Source organism: Pogona vitticeps, chromosome 12, assembly GCF_051106095.1.
Source record: "Pogona vitticeps strain Pit_001003342236 chromosome 12, PviZW2.1, whole genome shotgun sequence".
NCBI classification, from domain to species: Eukaryota; Metazoa; Chordata; class Lepidosauria; order Squamata; family Agamidae; genus Pogona; species Pogona vitticeps.
Window position 1 is genome coordinate 1094983 of NC_135794.1, and position 23129 is coordinate 1118111.

Genomic DNA, 23129 nt, shown 5'->3' on the forward strand with positions numbered 1-23129 from the left:
ATCAGCCCCAGCCAGCGGCATTATGCGAGCTGGAGTCCTATAGCATCTGGAAGGTTTCCACCATCCTTGCCCTAAGGGAGAAATCCTAATAATCGGAGAGTAGGAACCTGTTGTGTCTTATCCGCCCCTCCTGCTTAACCACTTGTTTTATTTGCTTAAATGTTTTCAATCTCTTAGTATGTGTTCGGAGCTTAAGAACAGGTGGTTCATTTATTATTGTTGCAAACCGCCCAGAAGAGCGCATTGCACTAATTGGGCGGTATATCAAACAAACAAACGCATAGATAGATAGATAGAACCCCCCCCCATTAAAAAGGGCGCAACAGGAGGAGATTCCTGCGCTGCCAACCTCTTCCTGCAGAGGGCGCTGGTGCCCCGCCCGCCCACTCGTCCTTCCTTCTGTTTATCCCTCCGGGCGCCTCCAGGGGGCGCCCAAGCCCTCGAAGGGGTGGGGCAGAGGGAGGGAGGGAGCGGTGCTTGCGCGAGAGAAAGCGAGCCAGCCAAAGGGGAAGCTGCTGCTGCCGCCGCCGCCGCCGCCGCCTCAGCCTCCCGAGATCTCGCGAGGCTTCGGGAGACGTCTCGCGAGACCCGCCCCGCCGCCGCCGCCGCCGCCGCCGCCGCCGCGCTCAGTCCCTGCCTTGCCTTGCCTTCTTCGCTCGGTCGGTCGGGCGCCCTGAGGGTCCCGCCGGGCTGACAAGCCGGAGGAAGGGGAGGAGGAGGAAGAAGAGGCCGAGAAGGGGGCCGAGGAGGCGGCGGGGCCCGACGGAAGAAGGCGCCTGCCTTCCCCCCCCACCCCTCACGCCAATCCGCTCCTCGGTAACTGAGAGGGCGGGGGGGGAGGGGCCGCCCTGAGGCGAGGCCGGAGGGGGGGAGGGGCGGGGAGGGGCGAGGCCGGGGGGGCCCCCCCAAACTCCATTCCCCCCCTCACCTCACCGCCCCTTTTCGCGCCCCGCTCTTCCACTCCTCCCCACAAAGGGGGCCTGAGGGGGGGGGAGGAAGTTGGCGGGGTGGGGCCCCTCCTGAGGGGAAGCAGCCCCCTCCCCCACCCCTCAGGGGCCACGGCTGAGGGGGGGGAAACAGGGAGTAGGACCCCCTTCCATGGATCCATGGCGGGTATTCATTGCCCCTGTGGGGTCGGGGGGGGGAAGGTCCTGTTGTTAAGGCTGCTGTGGGGGTGGGGAGCGCTCTTGTGGCTGATGGGTCTTGTAGTGCTGCGCCTCCTGGGCCTGAGGGGGTGGTGGTGGTGGTGGTGGGGAAAGCGCCCCCCTCCTTCAGGGCTGTGTTCTGGGTGGGGGGGGGGCAAAAGGAGTCTCTAGGGAGGGGCGGGCGGCCCTCCTCATCCCCACCCCCGCCCCTTTTCAGCCCTGCCCTATTGATTTCTCAGCCACAGGCTTGGCTCTGGCTTTCGAGTTTTGGCAGGCCAGCCCCCCCCCTTGCTTCTCCCTCAGAGCCCCCCCCCCCCCACGCAGGTGACCCTGTGGCCCTTGACCTCCGGCCCAGCTGGTGCTTGGACAGGAGCCAGGTGGATGGCCTCCAAGCCAAACTCCAGCCATGCTTGGGGTCAGTGGTGGTCCGTGGGTGGATGGGCCCCTTGCCTCTTGGGGGGGGGGAGTAGAAGGGCCTGTCCCACAACCAGCCCGCTGGCATGTCACAGCCACGTTGTCAAAGAACAGAACCGAGACGGCATCCAGCAAATTAATGGCCTGGATCCACCGCCATGAGCAAAACCAGCCAGGCGAGGAGCTTTCCCGGAAGGTCTCCGGCGTGAGTTGAAGAGTGGTCCCATCTCATGTCATCCTGGCCTCTTATCTTGGCTTCCCTCTGCATTGGGTAGAGTGTTGTCAGCTGGCAGGATGTGTGCCAGTTATTGGCTGAATTTTATTTTAATTCATAGTGGTTAATTGGGGCTGCTTTCTCACTATACACGCAAAGCAGCATCAACCTGTGTCCGTTAAACCTGTCATGAAACGACAAAACACATCCATTGTTGAGTAGAATCCATGGATCCCCGTTCGGACCTTCCGCCAGCATCTGGGTGCTCACTCGTAGCAGCCCCATGTCTGGGAGACTGCTTAAAGAACCCATTGGTGTAGATGTTGCCCAGGGATTTGTACACTAGGCGACAGCTGTGATGCCCCATATTGTGGGAAAGACGGAGGGGTGTCTCAGCAGTCCCTCGTTCACTCTAGAGCAGTGGTCCTCAACCTTGGGCCTCCTGATGTTCTTGGACTACAACTCCCAGAAGCCTTCACCACCACCTCTTCTGGCCAGGATTTCTGGGAGTTAAAGTCCAAGAACATCTGGAGGTCCAAGGTTGGGGACCACCGCTTTAGAGGACCCGCAGCGGTTTATGGCTCTTTAACGGGTTTCCTTGTTCCTGGAGTGTTTCAGCTCTTGAAACCTACCTTACCACCCCACCCTCCCAAAAGTTTGTAGTGCTTCTATCTTTTTTTTACACTTTTACAGGACCATATATACATTATGCATTTGGTATTCTTCATCTCACCCTGTATGTGTTTCTGAGCGTTGCTCACTTGGTCCAGAAGTTACATTTGAGTAACCCAGCCCAAAGCTATAGCCAGCATGTTGGGCTCAGAGAGTTGGACAGGTGAGGTTATTTGCTCAATCACTGGAATTGTCTTCCTGTAATTAAGCATCTGGTAACCTGCCTTAAGCTCATTTGTGAATTGTTTGTAAATTGTATAGATGACACAAGTGCCTTATTCATATATATTGAGGCGTTCTGTTCAGGACAGCACAGATCAGCAGCAGCCATGTGATTCATTCATAGAGCCACAGTTCTAGGTGAGGCAGAACTTTGCTTCTGTGAAAGGCTCACATGGCTGTTTTTTTGTTTGCTTTCTGTATCTGCTGTTGGACATAAAAAATGGGATGAATTCTTTTGCCATGGGAATAGCTTTTCAACAAGACTGCACTTTAGTGATGATTTGATCCTGTTTTGATTACTAGGTATGACTACCAATTGGATTTGATTGACTTCTAACATAGTATAATGCCTCGGTTTGTTCTCATGTTTGGTTGGTGTGAAGACCGACTCCAACTTTGTGTTTTTCTGCTCCGAACTTACAACAGGGGTCTGGAGCCATGGGCAGGCTGTCATTTTCTGTTCCATGAGATGGAGAACATGCAGTTTAGTCTCTCTGTCATCTCTGTCTCACAGATCCCTGTTTCACATTCCTAGCCATGGACATCACATCTGGTCCAGGATTTGGGCTTTCTGCCCGAACCCCAAGTTTGATACAGTGGGGTCTTGACTTGAGAACTTAATCCGTATTGGAAGGCGGTTCTCAAGTCAAAAAGTTTGTAAGTCAAGACTCCATTGAGCTACAGTGCATTGAAAACCGATTAATCCCGTAACAGGCTGTTTTTGTTCCATTTTGGTTTTTTTCTGGTCTGTAAGTCAAATCTCAGTCTGCAAGTCAAACCTAAATTTTGTGGCCAGAGAAGTCTGTAACTCAAAAAGTCTGTAAGTCAAGCCATCTGTAAGTCAAGGGTCCACTGTATCATCTTTGTTTGATGAACTGTTCTGGACAACTCAAAAGCTTGCCCTTATCATAATACAGCTTTTTATCTTATATGCAACATTGCAAAATAATTTCAGGTCAGAAGTGACCTCAGGATTTTGGGCACCAAGATTATTCCTTCCTAGATGTGAGCCTCAGAGCTATGTGTAGCAGGCCATCAGGCTTGTGAGTTTTACGTCAGGTGATCTCAGGCAGAGTTGAAGCTAGCTGCATGGCTTAGCCTCTGTAGTTTGTTCAGTTAATTTCCTTGTTTAGTTCAAGAGAGTGTTTTTAAAGTTGTAGTCCTGTGGGACTCTGTAGGTCTCTCTTCCCCTGAAAACATACATAGAATTATGATTTATTCCAGTTGTTACTTGAGCAGTGAATGACATGGATTTATTAAAACCGCCATCAAATGCTTTAACGTTGCTTAAACTCCTTGAGTACATTGTGTGGACCAGTTCTCTGGATATTTATCTTGTAGATATATTTTTGTGGACACTCACGATTCAAACCTTGAGTCTTGGTCTAGTATGCTATATTGGCTTTTCCCATTCCTAAATTGTATATTTTTGTCAGAATGTTTGATCAGATTGTTCCACTTAGCTGTCTTAGATCTGTATGCTCAGAAAGCCTTTATCACGCTCTTGTTTCCTCCAAGGTGTATGTTGATGCTGTATAGGATTGAGATAATTTCTATGGTGGAATGGTTTCATGAAGAAAACATCCAAAATCTTGCAGCTGTAAATAGCGATGGGAGGCACCACACAAAGGGTACTTAGAAACAGGGTACAAGTTACCAGGTGGACAACGTTTCTTTTTTTATAGAGGTCTGTAGGAATGGTTTCCACGTGGGCGATGAATGGCTGAGTGGGTTCTCCTTGAATTTTCTGACCCAGAACCATCCTTTAACACAAGCCTGGAACCTGAGGCTAGTTCCTAATCTCTGGTTGCCACTGGAAGTCCACTGCCTTCTTAGTCCCAAAAGTATATCTTGAGAGGGATCCTTAGGGATTTAGAAGAAAAAACGTTTCATAGTTGTTATGTGCCCTCAGGTCATGTTCCATTTATAGCAGTGCTCTGCATTAATGACCTTCAGAGATTATATCATGAACAGCCATGAGCCTTGGCTTCCTCAATTGCATCAGTCCATTTCATATTCAGGCTTCCACTTTTCCTGCTGCTGCCAGCTCTTTCCAGCATTATGGTCTTTTTCAGCGAGTCGAGTCTTCTCATGATACATCCACAATGCAGTAGCCTCAGTTTTATCATTTCCACCCTTGGAGAAGGAAGCCCAGGCTTCATTTCCTCGAGAACTCCTACTTATTTTTCTAGGGAATCTATCACATCTCTTCACCAACACAAGGTTTTGAATTAGTTTTTCTTTTCTTTCAACTTTCTTTTCTCTCCAGCTATTCATATTTGTACACAGTAATTGCAAATACTACAGATCAACCAAGTATGTTTTCTTTAACTGTATTTGTATCATAGATTAGCTTATATGTTTATTAAAAGTAGACATTTACGGTGCTGATTCAGTGAATAAGCAGGTGGAGGCTCAATAAGCTTTCTGTGATTTCACTGTCATTCTCTTGGTTGCTTTATTTTCATCTTTAAAAAGAGTTGCAGTGTCACTGGTGTGGTGCATCCCATCATAGGTCTGTTTATGAGGGAGCGGTTGGTCCTTCATCTTAAGCCCAGTGTTTTGATGGGCAAACCAAACCTGACCTTTTTTGACGTGAATATTTCTGTATCTGGCATAGATCAGGAATAGTGTGATGCCATTGCAACTCCATTAAAGTTGCCAGTCTTTAATAATGTTCCGTATATTTCTTCTTCTTTGTGAATACATTTAAAAAAAAAAAAAAAACAGTCAATGGAGGAACTAACTTTAAAACAGGTTCTGCTGTTTTAAATAAGGAGGTTCTTCATTTAGGGTTAGGGTGTCAAGCTTACTCTTGAAATCTGTATGGCCCTTCAAACCTTTCTCTGTGCCTAGAACAGACACTTGCTCTTAAGGTTGCTGAACATCAGCTGAAAACCCCCCACCCCCACGTGATTGTGTGATATTCATCCAGTCTGGGGGTCAGATCCTGCCAGGCATTAAATTTCTGGATTATCTTTTGTGGTGCTGGAGTTGTGTGCACCAGGCAGTGCTTAATATCCTTGCCCATAAAGACTTTATCGGTGGATTGTCACTATTCAGAATCCTTGAGGTGACCTCTCTGGGATGAAGGTCACCCTGTGGTGTTACAGGTACCAGGAGCTGAATGTGCAAGTGTGCAAAGAACGCAGGTTCAGAAAGTAGACTTGTTTCTGTTTCGGGGGGTGTCAGACCTACTAGGAACCGAACAGGTCAGGCCTGGGTAAGGACCGCAACTCTTTGTGTGGTTGGTGGTGGAAGGTTTTAATCCTTGAACCCCAAAGTAGTGGCCTTGGCCAACCCCTGGAGAGGCTGCCGTGGGGCCTGGGCTCTGTCCAGCTGGGGCTGCTTTTCCCTCCCTGCCTCTTGGGACGGATCCAGTGTCATCCAGCCAGTTGTAATGTTTCCAGGCAACTTTAGTGAGAGTGTTCTTTTCTGGAACATTGGAGATGAGGTACAATAATATTTAAAGAGACTCCTGGGCCCACGTTTGTTTGCGTTTGTGGCACAATCTGTTGCTTCACATTTTGACTGCCCTTTGTGTTGGTTATGTAAATCAGCCTTATATAAATTTTGCAGCTGGCCAAGAAAGCATGCCATCTAGAACGTAAGGACTGGAGGTTGTTGAGAAACGAACTTTAGCGTACCTTAAGGCTCCTAGATCTGTAGGTGCCATCTCTAGAGCTGTGAATGAAGTCTGCAAATGCTTTGTGGAAAGGACAGTGTGAAAACTTGATGGACATTAAAATCAAATCTCAGGTTCAGTGGCCAAGCATTTAAGAGGACCCAGCTCAGATTTCTGACACTTCCCGGCCAAGCGTTGCATAAAAGAGCCGAGATAGTCCTCTGCAGGAAAGCCCTCTTAGAAAATTGAATCCGATCAGGAGAAGACGAGTGGACCTGAATGGGATCACATTTACTGTGCCTTCTCTGGTATCTGATGGTGAATGCCGCTTCCATTCCACAAGTGTAGGTACAGTATTTCTGATTATAAACCTTCTCCCGGTTTTATGCCAGTTGGGAAATGCCACAGTTGACTATGCTGTAGGATTTCTAAGAGCAATTTCTCAGAGAAAGTTAGGCTGCCACCTGCCATAGGTAGTACCTTAACTGGGGTTCCTTTCTTGAGCAGGGAGTTGGACCCAAAATGCCCTTATAGGCTCCTTCCATCATTCTCTGATTTTTAGAGCTCATTTTTCTCTCGGCTCTAACTCATTCTTTTATGGCTGCTGAGCTTTCTTATGTGCAGAGGAAATGCCTTGGTTTTAATAGCCTTGTCACTGTGGGAGAGGCAGTCCATATTGTTTTTTATCGAAATAGAATCTTAATACGTATTGAACACAGGAGTTCAAAAAAAATCCTGTACACACCTTGAAGCAATAAACAAAGATAACACTATGTTTACTTCAGGCTTTCTTAGGGGTGTGTGTGGGGGCGCAGGAGCGCCACTGACAACCATTAAAAATGGAGTGTTGACTGTTAATTGCATTGCTCAAGGCCGAACCTCATAGGTCTGATTTTCACAGAGGGGCTGTTTATTTGATTGATTGATTGATTGATTGATTGATTTCTATCCTGCCTGTCTAGACCAAGGGTCTACTCTGGACGGTTTATAAATTTAAAAACAATGAAACCAAAAACATATGTCTTAGCAAAACTATTTTGTAACCTTCCAGGGAAGCGGCAGACCTTTTTGTTATCTTATACTCATGCTGGAGTCTAAATAAATGTTTGCTGTTGATGATAAGAACATTAGAGTCCATCTCTCTGGTCCATGGTATGTGCCCCAATCCAGCTTGATATAACAGCACACAGAAAACTGTGACTAACAACATTGACACGAATGTTTCCAGTAGGGTAGAACTTGGTAATTATTTCATTTTTAAAAAAATATGTCTTTGCCCAAACTCATAAACATCTAAGATTTATCCTTATGATTATTAGCTCCACTCTTCAGTATGTAGAACACGAACAGAATGCTTTGCTCTCACATTCGTCCCAGTGCTGTGTGGTCGATTGCTAAAAACTTTGGCAACTTATGTTGAGATGGTAGCTTAGAATGCTGTGATCGGACAGTAACAAGCACAAAGGTGTGTTTGTTTGCCCGTCCCGTAGACTCACGAGACCAATTTTGCCCTCAGAGCTGACAACTGATCTGGTCCTCTTGCTCATGTGAATTGGCCCTGAGTGGAGCAGCGAAATGCCTTTGGTTCTGATGTGCCTGGACTTTGTCCTTGCAAAGGCTGCGTTTAGATCAGGCTTCTGCCGTGGCCTCTTGTTCTCTCCAGCACGACAGACCGAAAGTCTGCACCAGCTCACTCTTTCAGGAGCTTTCTCTCTTTGTCAGCAGGACTCAAACCCTTCCAAAGAGAGAGAGTGTTGTTTGGAAGCGGATTAGGTAGAGCTTCCTTTCCTTCAGATACCTCCTGCAAAACCCATGACAAAGTGCAAGCGAGGAGCTCTTGATTCTCTCGTAGGCCTTGTATTCCATTTCTCAAGAAGTGACTCTGAATTTTTAAAAAAAACAACCCACAGCAGCAGTTGTTGGCAGTTGTGTTGTTAAACCTGAGGGTTCATTCTTTCCATAATGCCATCCTTGCATACTGTACTTTACAGATTGATATCAGCATAAAGGCAGCCTTGTCTTGAGGTTCTTGCCACTTAAATGAGGATGAGAGGAAGGTGAAAGAGGGGAGGAAGACAGAGAGAGTAAGGATTTAAGGGATATTTGTGAGCCCAAAAAGATGAGTTGTGGCACTTCTTTTCCTCCTCCTGTTTTTGTCCGTGATGATGTAGCATCAAACGTGGGACGTGAGTGTCGCTGTCGGATGACATCATGTTATCTCTTTTGCTCTGCCAGGCATGATTGTCGGAAGGGAAGGTGGGGGGGGGATGGGACACCGAGGGTTTCAGCCCAGTATTTTCGTTGTGGTTTATTTTTACCCCTTGCCCTTTGAGAAACTTGAAAGAAAAAGGCCTCGCTGATTAAGCAGCATCCAGGCAGATGAGATTATGGATTGGCAGCATGAAATCACACCCAGGGGAACGTAAAGATAGTCAGCTCCTAACGCACTGGCATCCAGGCCTACCAAAGTGAAATACAGAGGAGATAATGTTTATGAACATTACATACTAATACAGAGGCTACCGTGTATATTGAAATGTAACTTCCTTTTCATCTCTTGTATTCTCCAGCCCATTTCATTTTTTTTCTTTCATCCCTTATTCCAGTGTTCAGTCCCCAACTTCCAGAATTCATTTCCTCCATTTTTTCCTCCTGATTTTCCTGAATTTTTTGGCCACCAAGAAACCTTCTTTCTTTAGTACTTTGAATAACCAAGGCCCCTTTTGAGAAAGGGAAAATGCACACATATGTATGTCTGTTTATTGACTACATACGTCTGCTTGGCAAGGCTCTGAAAGTGATTTATAGTTTATGATGGTGGCTTGCAAGTCAACAGACACGATACAAAAAGGAATAGGAAACAGAGAAGATACTATATTAAGTAGAGATGGGCACGGACCATGGTTGGGCCTACTTTGGTGTAGCACCCACACAGGCGTTCTGCAAGTACCACACCTTTCCCTCTCCTGTATTGCCTGCACAATCGCCCATTCACCACCAACACCACCCCTGGCAGCGCGCTTCTCTCTGCCCCCCCCCTCCACTCATTGCTATGGTCTTCCCCACTCTGCCTCCTTATCGGAGTGGGTGGCACCTGCTGCTGTTAAATGGGTGATGGCATGGAGGAGGCAGGGGTTGGAAGCACGTGGCACTGCAGAACGCCTGTGTGGGCACCACATCAAACCACGGTTCCCGCCCATCTCTAGTGATAAGGCAGATTTGGATATCAACTTGTTCATATTGTTATGTAATGAAGTTATATAATAAATACGTGGAAAAGGCCACTGGTTGAGCTGATGTGAAACATAGTGTTGTGGATTAGTCACAGGCCTACCAGTGCCATGGAGTCAGCTACACCATAAGCCTCATTCTCTCTGGTTTGTGGACTGTCTGAAGCCTGTGGTGGTATGAGTATATCTCATTGTGGTGGGTTGTGTTTTAAGTCGCTGCTCTTCATAACATGGGCATGTTGCCCAGCTGTTTCCAGCTTGAGTTCGTCAGCGGAGGCATAAGCAAGAGATCTTGGAATCTGCCAGGGCCATATGGAAAAGACTGAAACAGATGACGTGATTAGTGGAAGCTCTGAAACCATACATGGATTTGGAAGGTTCTGCAGTAGGCCTTGGCCATCCTGTAGTGCAGTGGTGCCCAACCTTGGGTCCCCAGATGTTTTTGGACCACAACTCCCAGAAATCCTGGCCAGCAGAGATGGTGGCGAAGGCTTCTGGGAGTTGTAGTCCAAGAACATCTGGAGGCCCAAGGTTGGGGACCACTGCTGTCGTGGAGAGGCAGATGCCAGTGAGAATCTCACCAGCAGGTCACAGGACTCTAGAGGCTCCACAGGCTTGAGGCAGCCGGTGGTTGTTCCTCTTGACTGCAAAACGGGCGGCCTTCTTTGCTAGCCATGGAATTATCATGCTTTATTTTACACTGTTGAGAGGTAATTGTCCATGTATCGGTCTTCTCTAGTTTGTGTAGACGTTGCTTGCTTTTTATTTTTTGTTTTTATTTTGTGTTCTGTAGTTTCCTGTGCAATGTCTAGCAAGGTACAGGTCATGTTTTTACTATAGTCTTTTGGGGTGATGTTTGTAACTAATCACAAACTTGAGTCAGAGTAATTATATTTTTTAACATTTCCCCTTGTGCAGTTTCAAGTTAGGCAGGTATAGCTGCGCAACAGGATCAAATGCACAATATATATATATATAGGCCAAAATCCTGTTGCGCAGCTATATCTGTCTAACTTGAAATTGCACAAGGGGTAGAGGAAATTGTGCCAAGGCAGAAGTAGTATCCCTGAAGCAGTTCTGCAGGCAGATTTCGCAATCAGTTGCAAATCACTTTGTGTAACACCCTGCACACTCCTGCAGGCATAATGTTCTATTACACCTCCTTCAGCAGTATTTTAGCCCTTGTTTAACAAAATGTTTGCCATATTGCAAAAATATAGTTTTAAAACACAGTGCAGGACAGTATGGGATATACAGGATAGAAGCCCAGGATAGACAAAAGCGTGAGGGTGGTTTTGTATATCATGCCCATTGATGAGTAGACCAAGGCCTACACTGTACGCCTCAACATTGTCTTTCCAGTTTTGAGGAATATTAGGCATCTAGCTTCTTCTCCCCACCTTCCATCACACAGATTCGAATCAATGAGGCTTGTCCTGGTTTAGCCTTCTGAGGACTGAATTCCCGGTTTCTTGCTGCAGTGTTGCTATAGCAATGTATATGTGACTGTGGATCATCCTGCAGTAAGATTCGCATTACAAATGTTAGTATGCAGGACACGCAGAAAACAGGCAACGGGATCTAATGTTAAGAGACCATAGCATCCATGTGGCTCCAGTGTGGTATTAATTATTACAGAACTTTTGTTTTTTCTCTCTTTGTGTGTGTGTGTTTTGCCTGTGCATTTGGTCATGCAGACATAGCTACTTTGGAAACTGCCTTCTCTTTTGGCCACCCAACCCAGGAGTGTCAACTCTGATGGCTGCTCAGGTTTCACGTGACTCTTTCTTAATTCCACTGAGAGACCCCTTGTGTTACCCAGAGGCCTCCCGCCCTGGTGCTGGCCAGGACCAAACCTGCTTCATTTTTGAAACCAGGCAAGATGGGTTGTGGTCCAAGGGGCATCTGTAATATCTTTGGGACCAGGCTGTAAAGTAAGGTGTATGCAGGACATGTGCTGACATGTACTGTTTCTGGTTTGACCCCAAAGGACAGCAGTATGGAAGAGGCAAGGCAGACTGTTCAAGGCCGCATGAACAAGCTCTGTGGCAGGATGAGACCAAAAGGCCCAGCAGCGAGGAAGCCATGAGCCACCACACACCTGTAGAAAGGGAAGGGATGGGATGTGAACTGAGCAACTGGTATTCAGACTAGGGAGGTCAGTGATCACTTACCTTGTTCTCTTGTCTGAGAATAAGAAGCTGCAAATTATCAGTCAGCCAGGCCTCCTCTTGCTGTGTATGTGTGGTTTGCTTCATAAGAGGAGAGGACACTTGTGTGCATGCAGAGGTGTTCTGTGTTCTAGACACCGAGATGGAGGTCAATGCTCATTTCGTTCTGACATGAGAGGAGAAATATTACTGGGCTAATCGGAAGTTGTTGATTAGTGTTTTGCACTAACTTTCCAGCCCTATGCTGCACTGGTAGTGTTTCCTAAATATTTAAAATGATGCTCAGGAAGTAGAGCTGGGTCTATCCAAGATTAGGCCAGAATCACTTCCTCTTGGGTCCATTGCTACTTGCCACAAGCAGCTCTTCCTTAGTACTGTTAATCTCCCTGTTTTGTTTTTTTTAAAAAGCAGCTCTCTGGAAATGAAATGAGCCCATCCTGTCTCGTGACACACTTCCCTCCTCCTGCACCTTCTAGACCGCTTATTTATCTCTATCTCCCAGTTTCTATATATGTAGCTTTGGGAATCTTGGCTCAAGAGCTTAACAGTGAAGTATTATGCACATCTATTCAGAAATAAGACTTCATGAGTTTTGCGAACCTTTCTTCTAGGTAAACGTATATATCGGATTGTAGCCCAAAATATACATCTCAGTCTGTTGACTGACAGATTTATTAGAACAGGTCTAGATTGGATCTGTTTGCCGAGGAACCCTGTGCGAATGGCATCAGGACAATGCAGGGCAGATAAAAAAAGATTCATTGAGTAAAAGACGTTGCAGAATCCTGAGCTGTTGTGAAGGATCTACTGTACTCAGAGATCCAGGTTTTTCATTATAATCGATCAAGTGGGGAAGAGGAAGGATAACCCTTAACAATGTGTCTTTTGTTCAGTAAACATCTGCTTGAAGAGGTTAATTAAGCGTGGGTTGGAGAAGCAGGCTGCTGGAGGCAGATAGTGAAGCCTGTCAGGTCTTCGGAGGCTAGATAGTCGGCTTTTGAGAGAGATGAGGGCTTGTGCTTGCCAGGAGGTGAGAAAAGGTGGCTCTGGCAGCAGAGACAGAGGCTGCTTCCGTAAAGCCCACTCTCTTTCCCATCTCAGGGCAGGTGGATTCGATAAATGAGGTTAACAGGTAGGGCTGCCGCTTCTCTTTGGGCAACGTTTGGGCACTGCTGGCTCTTTTCTTGGGGATTTGGCCTCCCGTTGTGGAAACAAAAAGCCAACACTGTCGAGCATCCCTTTAGATTCTGGGCTCACGCAATATAATTGAGACGCCTCATCCCTTTTGCTTCAGCGAGGTTGTTAGGAAGAAGGGAGGGGAGCCTGACTTTGGTCATAAGCAGGTGGGTCAGAAATAGAGGGGTATGTTTCTAAGAATTTTATTTTATTTATTTATTTATTTTTAAATTTTCCTTCTAAAATTCACTGTTACCATAACTCGTCACTACCTGGCTGTTTGACAGATAAATTAGAACAAATGTACGACATTATTGAGGGTCTGGCATTATGCAGAGCAGCACAAACAGGAAGAAAAGCTGCTCTCTTGAGGAACTGCTAGTCTGTTAGACAAACGGGAGGAAAAAAAGCCGAGCTCAAGGGATGGACAGATGCAGACGCCGTACTGGGAGTGTGTTGTAAGGAGAGAGAGAAAAGTAAAACCAAGGAGGTTCTGCGTTGGTTTGTTTTTTTGCTTTTGCGGGGGAATGGAAGATGTTAAAAGGAGCTCTGCCACCCCCTGCTACCTAGGCTTGGTTGCCTTTGGCTTGCACTTCGTTTTCTTGGCATGCGCAGATGTGCCATTTGTGGAAAAGTGACTGGCAAAGGTGTCACGACTGTTGGTTTGGAGGGCACGGAGCCAGGTAGGTAGGTAGGCTCTGCTCTTTCCTAGGGAGCAGTGATTTTGCATAAGGGAGAACCCACCATTAGCAAAATAAGTGATGGGTAGAGGTCTCAGAAGCTGCCAGCTGTGGTGACTCTGGGGAATCACAGCATTTGGAGGCTGAATATATCTGTGGTGGGCTGGGCACAAACTGTGCAGCGGGGCTCCCCCCCCCCCATCTTCTCAAAGCCTTCTCCGGGGCCGTGGGCTGAACAGAATGCTTGTCCAGGCAGATCTTTTGTCTTGTTCACCAAGATTGCTCATATTTCCTTTTGCTCCGAGAAAAATGTGTACTCGTAGCCATGTGCTTGCTGTCTTCAAAAACCAGTTCTTTGGGATGCAGGGGAAAGGGTGGCTGAACAAATTCCTTTCTGTATTGAGTGTCGCATAACTTCCCCGTTTCCAGGACTCATGGCAGATGAATAAGCAAAGATGGCGGCCATGGTTCCCCCAGTGAAGCTGAAATGGCTTGAACATCTGAACAGCTCGTGGATCACGGAAGACAGTGAATCTATAGCCACCAGGGAGGGCGTCTCCATCTTGTATGCCAAGTTAGTCAGTAATAAAGAAGTTGTGCCCTTGCCCCAGCAAGTTCTCTGTCTTAAAGGGCCCCAGCTGCCAGATTTTGAACGTGAGTCCTTATCCAGCGATGAGCAGGACCACTACCTGGACGCCCTCCTCAGCAGCCAGCTGGCCCTGGCTAAGATGGTGTGTTCCGATTCCCCCTTTGCTGGGGCCCTTCGTAAACGCTTGCTGGTGTTGCAGCGCATCTTTTACGCACTTTCCAATAAGTATCATGATAAAGGCAAGGTCAAGCAGCAGCAGCATTCTCCAGAAAGCAGCTCCGGGTCGATGGACATCCATTCGGTCAGCGAGCGGCCGAGGTCAAGCACAGACGCGCTTATAGAAATGGGTGTCCGAACTGGACTGAGCCTCTTGTTTGCACTGTTACGGCAAAGCTGGATGATGCCCGCTTCAGGAACCGGACTTAGTCTTTGCAACGACGTCATCCACACGGCGATTGAGGTCGTGAGCTCTTTGCCGCCTTTGTCCTTAGCGAATGAAAGTAAAATCCCAGCCATGGGACTGGACTGCCTCTCTCAGGTCACCACCTTTCTGAAAGGGGTCACGATCCCTAACTCTGGAGCAGATACTCTTGGCCGGCGGCTGGCGTCCGAACTGCTGCTGGGCTTGGCCGCTCAGCGCGGCTCCCTGCGGTACCTCCTGGAGTGGATCGAGATGGCACTAAGTGCCTCCGCTGTGGTCAGCGCCATGGACAAAACCAAGATGCTGCCGTCTCAGGAGGGGATGATCAGCTTTGATTGTTTCATGAATATCTTAATGCAGATGAGGCGATCATTGGTATGTATGCATCATGTCTGTTGGAAACGGGCTTCTTAATCAAAGAGCTAGCAATTGTCATGTATATTCCTGTTGCCAGTGTTCCTGACTTGAACAGGAATCTTGGGGCTTTGTATCGATGGATTCTAGCATAAGAAATCTATTAAATCTGTCCCCCTCTGCTTTGCAAGAGACCATGTTTAACAGCTTTGGAACAGTTTCAGATTTAAAAGGGTCTGATTGTCATTAAGTGTGTCCTCAACTTTTTTTAAAATTTCTGTTTCACTTACGTGATTCCACAGGAAAGACAGTGTTAAGAGCTGCTTTTAGCTGCATTAGGTTCTTATTGTTCTTCTCTTAAAATAAAAACAGCCAAGAGAATGCTGTAATTTGGTAATGATGCGTTTTAAGGTTTTTCAGAAGGATCAGTTCCTTGAGATTTTTTTCAAGTGACATTTCTGCCCACCAGTTGTGCCTCTCTTATTTGGAAGGAGGAAATTAAATTATATGTGTATTTTCCATTCTGTGCCCAAACAATACTTGTTAATTCAAGCCTCTGGTTCCCTTTTATGATTCAGTTTAAAGATCTGGGACAACTGTGCCTGAGGTTAACATTGGCAATAGCTTGTGTACTTGGAAGTGTCCACTCAGCCAGACATTTTAGGGGTAGCTATTAGAGATGGGCACAAACTGCTGAATTGGTATTTTGCGTTGATTAGTTTACCACCGAACACCCGTGGCGGTGGTAAGTGACCTGGCGGTTTGTGCCCCTCTCAATCGCCGTAGCTATGAAACATTGGGTATCTGCCTTGGCCCTTCCTCGTCATGGGCATCTAGCACGACCTGCAGCCTTCCTCAGCGTTGTGCTTTTCAGATGTGTAGAGGACAGGTCCGAAAGCTCTTTTGCCTGAAAGTTTATGGCAGCTGTCGTCCAACATCTGGAAGGTAGCATCTCAGGGAAGGACAAACTTCCTGAAAGCAACTAGTAGAACTCACTTGCCACTGCTTGAGCTCTGGAAAAAGTGCTGTGGAACTAGACAGTATCACTATTTTGAGGAAACAATGCTGCTCTTGATTCAGTTTTATTTAGCAAAATATTTTGTTCGCCTCGTATTATCGTGAAATGTTGTCAGTTCCACTACAACAGTTACTTCCCCAGTGACATTTTCACCTTCCAGGGATCGTCTGCTGATCGAAGTCAGTGGAGGGAACCCACGCGCACCTCTGAGGGGTTGTGTTCTCTCTATGAAGCAGCTTTGTGTCTCTTTGAGGAGGTATGTCTGTGTCACCCTTCATTAAAGGATGATTTAAAAATGATAAGGAACAGCTGCCTTTTGCATCTTTCCAGTTGGGTGCATTTCCTTCTGTTTCAAAAGAGTGAAAACAGTAACTCTGAAGCTGTCCCGAGGACAGCTGGGTTAGTTTGCTGGATGCTTGGATGCCTGTCTTGTCCCTTCCCAAAGGCTTAAAGTGGTTATCAGTTTGTGGGGGGGGGGGGGGAAGTAGTGGCATAAAATGTGTGTATCTGTGCAATTTAATGCCAATTAAATGCATCTGTTTAACCCAGACAGCACAGACAAAAGAGGGACTGCTAGGAGAAAATGATTTTGCCAGTGAGGGGTGGCTGCAGAGCCCCCCCCCGCCCGCCTGCCCTTCATGTTTGATTTTGCTGAATAGAAAGAATGTGCTCTGGATTGATGTTGTGCATGCTCTAATGAAAACCCTTGGCGCATTTGCTCTCATGGTTAAGGCCCTAAAAGGCCCATGTGAAGTGAAAGACTAAGTATATTTATTTGTAGTTTATAGAGAGATTAAACATATTAAAAGCAGATTGAAAATATTATTTAAAGAACATCAGAAACATTTTATAAAGCAGATTTAAAATTGTTAAACGTTTTAAAAGTTTAAAAGCTAAACTTAAAACCAGTGTAAAAAACTAAAGGCCTTTCAGAATTGTACAATTCCAGCCGATCCAAGGCCAGCGACATAACGGTTTCGAAAGCATACGCAAGGCAGCAGTTGGGCCATAACTACATGCAGGAGGTGTGTCCCCCACGTTGAGTATCTTACAGAAGTCTTATTGGGAGGCATTACGGCTCTGTGGCCAAATCTGCCTTCTCTGTGAGTGGAATGTGAAATCATATTGTAAAATCTCCCCCCCCCCCCCGGTCATCACACTCGGTTTCTGAGTTTTGTGCATACTATGAGATAACAGTCTAAAGGCAACAACGCGTTTTGTGCTTTCATGAAGACAACATCATGAGCATCGCCCCCAGCCCTGCCTTGGTTCTTCTGAAATTCATGTTTCTTTTGCCAGGTTTGTCGCATGGCCTCGGATTACTCCAGGACGTGTGCTAGTCCGGACAGCATTCAGACTGGGGATGCGCCCATTGTGTCTGAGACGTGCGAAGTGTATGTCTGGGGCAGCAACAGCAGCCACCAGCTCGTGGAAGGAACGCAAGAGAAAATCCTTCAGCCCAAGCTGGCTCCAAGTTTTTCTGATGCTCAGACAGTGAGTGACTTGGGCAGGGCAGGGCAGGGCAGAGATTGCTGGGGGCGAGCGAGGGGTGATGGTGGCGGCGAGGTATCAGCGTAGGTGGCGCTGTCAGGCTGGGATAACTTGGCATGACGTCTCCCGCTATTAAAAAAAAAAGGTGCTACAAGCATATGATTCTTAAGAGGCTAACAAGAAGCCTCGTCTTCTCAAAATACCGCTTCAACTCTTGACAGCCTGCTCTAAATTCTTCTTGATGTCCCTTTCTCTTCTCCCCACCCTAGATTGAAGCCGGCCAGTACTGCACTTTTGTGATCTCGACGGATGGCTCCGTTCGGGCATGCGGCAAGGGGAGCTATGGCCGGCTGGGCCTCGGCGATTCCAACAATCAGTCCACGCTGAAAAAGCTGACTTTCGAGCCTCACCGATCCATCAAAAAGGTGTCATCGTCTAAAGGCTCTGACGGCCACACCCTGGCGTTCACGACAGAAGGCGAGGTCTTCAGCTGGGGCGATGGAGACTACGGGAAGCTGGGCCATGGGAACAGCTCCACCCAGAAGTACCCCAAGCTGATCCAGGGGCCTTTGCAAGGAAAGGTAGGCTGTTTGGAGGAGTGGGTGGGTTGGCAGGAAGGGCCCTTCTGTTTCTCTTTCTGTTGCTGCCTCTGTTACTCTTGCTTGGTGGACTTTGGAGAAGTTAAATCTTCTGGGCACCTGTGTCTTGCCTGTCTTCCTCTTCTGTGGCCATTCAGTGGTCCAGACCATGGAAGAGGGGGATCTCCTCCCCTCCTTGTCCTTCTCCTTCACACACACCCTTGGCCAGGGGCTGGATTGGGAGGAGATTTTCTGCAGAAAGGACGGCCCTTGTCCAGGAGGCACCTTTCAACCTGGCCTGGCCTTTCACTGTGCTCTCTAAAGGTGATGTTCTGCTGGGTGTTCTGCTATTCTTCAATCTCAAGTGCCTCAGTCGTTTTCCTGAACTAATTTGCCATAACATACGTTACCCTGTGGACCACCTAGAAGGTCCACAGATGAAGGAGGAGCTGCTTGGTAGTTCGCCCTGTTTGGAGACAACTGGAAAATGCTTCCGTAGGGCAAGATGGGATGCTTGTACTTGGCTTGTGAGTTGAGTTAACCTCGGTTTATGCAAGGCCAGTCCCTGCCGTGACGGTGGAATCTGGGCCCAGGCGCAGAGCTGATTCTTGTGGGAAGCCCACAGGAGTGCTGCCGTCTGCAACTTGGATTGCAGCCACGCAGGACTGGACGTGACCTCTTGTACCTGTAGTAGGGTTTCATGGGGCCATTATGTGGTTCTGCTGAGCTTGTGTGGAAGTTAATCTCATTTCCTCAAACACTCTCGACTGCCTTAACTCTTAGGGCTTTTCCTTTTCAAACTTGTAAAGTGAAACAGAGTTGGGCCATTTTCTGTTTTAACAACAACATGCTCCCAGGCAGGTACTAGAAATTCAAAGAGGGGGCAGGGTTTCTTGTACTGCTTTCCCATTGTGCTCAGGATTTGAGAAGGGGTCTTTCAGTGAATGGGTGGGGGCTGCGCATCAGCTTTGTTTATTTAATTTATATCCTCCCTTTGTCCCCCAAAGTGGGATTCCGTTTTAACTGTTTTTCCCTCTTCGATGTCACGTAGGTGGTAGTCTGTGTCTCAGCCGGATACCGACATAGTGCTGCTGTTACAGAAGATGGGGAATTATACACCTGGGGAGAAGGAGACTTTGGAAGACTAGGTAATGGAAATCGTTTCTGACTTTAAAAACATATAATTAATATCTTGTTGGAAGAAATGGTAACCTTTGAAGAGAACAAGGATCTAAGAAAGCTGTGAACTTACCATTTGTCAAAGCTGAGAAACCCTTTTTTAGTTTACATGATTCGGCGTATATATTTTCATGCATTTTTTCTAGCTCGCAATCAAAATCCATTATAACATGAAAGAGGGGAAAGAGACCTGCAAAATAACCGAATTGATTACTTTTTCCCCAAGGTCACGGCGACAGCAATAGCCGAAACATTCCAACTTTAGTCAAAGATATCAGCAACGTAGGAGAGGTTTCCTGCGGCAGTTCACATACCATCGCTTTATCCAAAGATGGACGGACCGTTTGGTCATTTGGTGGAGGAGATAATGGTAATGTGTTCCTATACTTTTTCTCTTTAAGATATATTGAAATTTCAGCCTTTCTGCCTACCCCTGCCATGATGTCCCTCTTTAAGTGGCCTTATTTGTATGATTATCAGAGGCTTCATAGACCTTGATAAGTCAAGGGGTCATCCCTTTCTCCCTCATGCTACTGATGTCAGGTAACAAATCAGATTCAGATCTTGACTCGATACCCCAGTTGGTTAACTGACATTAAGTGAGAGAATTCCCAGATTGGGAAAACAAAACAAAACAAAACAAAAACAGGGAGCACTGGCTTGATGCAAGCTAGGGTGAAGGAGGAGTCCATGACCATAGCTTCATAGATTGCCTTGCGCAGCTGGGAGTCATGACCCAAACGTGGCTGGTATATGCACATCAATTTCAAATTACTGCAGCAAAGCTCAAGGAATAGACTAGGTCATTTGGTCATGTGCCCTGTCTCCTCGGTGGCTCCTTTTTGACTCCACTTGTGTCGGATGGCGAGCTGCTCCGACGTTTGAGGATCACTGCCAGTGGGGACAGTGGTGAGTCCTCGCTGGCTTTCTAGATTGTGACTTTAGTAAGAAAAAAAGCATGTGTTGTGATGATGGTTGTCTTGAGACGTGTCTAAAGTGCTTCTGGAAGATGTTTGCCATGATGGCAGTTCTTCACAAATATCTTTGCCCAAAGAGGGCGTGCATGAATTGATTTGCAGTTTTAAAATGAGAGATGATGTTAAATGTGCATTTATTGTATGAAAGGCTGCATCACAGAAGTGATTGGTTTACATGCCATCCTAAACAGGCAAGCTTGGCCATGGCGACACCAACCGAGTGTACAAACCAAAAGTGATAGAGGCCCTGCAGGGGATGTTCATACGGAAAGTCTGTGCAGGAAGCCAGTCTTCGCTGGCGCTGACATCCACTGGGCAGGTAAGCAGGAGGGGGGGGTGTCATAGCAAAACACAGGGGCACAGCTGTTACAGATGCTGAGATAGCTATATGAGGTCCTTGCACCAGTGTACCTGAGGTGGGCAGGTTAGAAAAGAAAATCCATCCCTTTTCAAAAGCTTCCTGGCCTGTTCGCTTTGGCAAGCGGCTCTTCGCAAACCCAGTAAGGAATGATTTCTCTTTTGTTAAAGTGCTTTGACATTATATTTTCCAGGTGTGTTGAAAAGGCCATGGTGCTTGGCATTCAGAGACCAAGGGATAAAATCTTAAAATACTGCAGTATTTTGGCCTGAATCCTATTGTATATTAACTTACATGCAAGAGGCATGGCAAAAGTTGTCCCTGCTAATTGATAAGGTACTTGCGATGGATGTCTGGTACCTTGTCAGCCACAGGAACTCCTGTGAGGCCTTTAATATGTGCATAAACATCCAGTAGGACTTTGGCCTCTGTAGATCTCCCCCCCCCCAGCTTGAAAAGAGCTGACACATGGACAGCGTCCTTCTGGAGAGATGCTTCATAGAAACCTTCGCTTTCCCCACAAGAATTCATAAATACACGGACAAGAGGCAGACATTCAACCCCTGCTTTCTGAGCAAACAACAACAAATGAACACAGCTGTATACTTCTTGGGCTTGGGCCGTTACGGGTAGAACGTCTCCTGCAGCTCTATATACGCCTTGAGTTTGGGTTTGCAGGATTCAATGGCCCGAGTGATGTACAAACCTTGCAGCAAACTTGGAGGTCCTCTGGTTAATCGGGAAGTACAGCTTCTGTTGTTTTTTTAAAAAAAGAGGGATTCCTCTAAAGATCGTGCCGTCTTTCACCGGAAAGCAGGCGCCTCTTCTAAGATGGTGCCTGCTGTGAGATACAGTATGTGTGAATTGTCTGAAAAACAGGCAGCCTCCATTCCAGACAGGTTTTCCACAAGTTAATGGAGTCTTTATCACTTATATGGGATTTGTGTTGTTGGTGGACAGGCGCAGCAGGATATGGGAGGAGGGAGCCCTTTGGGGTCCTCTGACGGCACGCGTTCTGTCTGCTTGACCTAGGTGTACGCCTGGGGTTGTGGCGCGTGCCTGGGGTGCGGCTCCTCGGAAGCGACGGCGCTCCGGCCCAAGCTGATCGAAGAGCTGGCAGCCACGCGCATCGTGGACGTTTCCATTGGGGACAGCCACTGCTTGGCCCTTTCTCATGGTAAAGTGTGCCCTCCCCATAACAGAAGCTGAGCTGTTTTCGGGTTTGGGGTGCGCTTTAAAACCATTGCTGCCATTTGCGTTCTTTCGTAGACAACGAAGTGTACGCCTGGGGTAACAATTCCATGGGGCAGTGTGGCCAAGGAAACTCCACCGGGCCCATCACGAAGCCCAAGAAAGGGAGCGGCTTAGATGGAGTCGCCATTCAGCAGATTTCGGCTGGAACATCCCACAGTCTGGCCTGGACGGCCCTTCCCCGAGACAGGCAAGGGATTCTGCAAGTACACACATACACACGTGCGTGCGTGCGTGCGTGTGGTGTGTGTGTGTGAGCACTTTCTTTTCCTTTGCAAAGGCAACTACATTTTCAGAAATTTTACAAGTCTGTTGTAGAAAGGAGTTAAAAGAGCAAAAGAATTCCAATTGATTTAATGTTTTGTTCTTTTGCACGAGGATGGTTTGAGCACTGTTATGTTCCAGAGAGTCTCCTTGTTGTGTCCGTCTTGGCAGGATGGCCTTTTCTCTGTTCTTGGCAAGTTTTTAGCTTGCGTTTCTGGCTTTGTTGCTCCATGATGGCCTTTTCTTTGATTGCAGGCAAGTGGTGGCTTGGCACAGACCGTACTGTGTGGATCTGGAAGAAAGCACCTTCTCCCATCTCCGTTCTTTCCTTGAGCAGTATTGCGACAAAATCAACAGCGAAGTTCCTCCACTTCCTTTCCCTTCCTCCAGGTATAAATGTGTAAAGCATTTTATAAATTGAGATGGTTTGAAATTCTGTATGTTGTAACACAGCCCTTGCTTTTCAGGGCTGGAGTTTGTGTTAATGATGTAGTTAGCCCAAAGTTAGGAAGATTACGTGTGCTTTCTTTGTTTGGAACCAATGCTTAACTGTGAAGTGCAGGAGATGTGAAGGAACACCATGATGTACAGTTTCATCATGTAGCTGAGAGAGACAGCTGGAGACCTCCCGCGTGCTACAAAGTGCTCTTCCACTAAGCTGTCTTCCCCCCAAGACTGTCTTGTGCTGCAGTTATCTGTCGCAGAGGCTCCGTTACCACTGCTGATTGTACGGAATAATACATGCATTTTGTTTATTAACTGGTATCCTGCTTCATTTAAAAAGAAAAGGAGAGGAAAAAAAACAGAAAACCCCCCTCAGAGTGGCTTGCCAAAAACCAGCAAATGAAAGTCACCAGGCAGCTCAAGATCCCAACATGGAAAAGGTTATGTATCCATAAATGTTGAGGGCTCACCATCCAGCACTCCAAGCACCCTGCATGGCCCAATCTGTGGTGCAGGTAGAAGGAATAAAAACAGCCTGGTGCTCGGCAGATCATTAACTCTTAACTTCCATTATCTTTGGCAAAGCAGCAAGAAATAACCGGAGAGGCAACCCAATCCGAAGCGGCCAGTCAGAAGCCAGCCCCAGCCTCATGGCC

General features: G+C 47.1%; 1 protein-coding gene across 5 annotated transcripts in view; it reads left to right on the top strand.

The window, feature by feature from the left end:
- Window positions 1-591: 591 nt before the first annotated feature.
- Window positions 592-23129, top strand: part of HERC1 (HECT and RLD domain containing E3 ubiquitin protein ligase family member 1) — an 80422-nt gene continuing 57884 nt past the window's right edge. For all 5 annotated transcript variants that reach the window (XM_072981635.2, XM_072981637.2, XM_072981639.2 and 2 more), the window contains exons 1-11: window positions 592-816; window positions 13979-14934; window positions 16092-16187; window positions 17231-17425; window positions 17692-18003; window positions 19052-19148; window positions 19406-19549; window positions 20348-20475; window positions 21547-21691; window positions 21784-21955; window positions 22285-22419. In XM_072981635.2, the coding sequence (XP_072837736.2) occupies window positions 14005-14934; window positions 16092-16187; window positions 17231-17425; window positions 17692-18003; window positions 19052-19148; window positions 19406-19549; window positions 20348-20475; window positions 21547-21691; window positions 21784-21955; window positions 22285-22419 (2354 nt within the window). In that variant the 5' untranslated portion in view covers window positions 592-816; window positions 13979-14004. The remainder of the gene's footprint in view (window positions 817-13978; window positions 14935-16091; window positions 16188-17230; window positions 17426-17691; window positions 18004-19051; window positions 19149-19405; window positions 19550-20347; window positions 20476-21546; window positions 21692-21783; window positions 21956-22284; window positions 22420-23129) is intronic.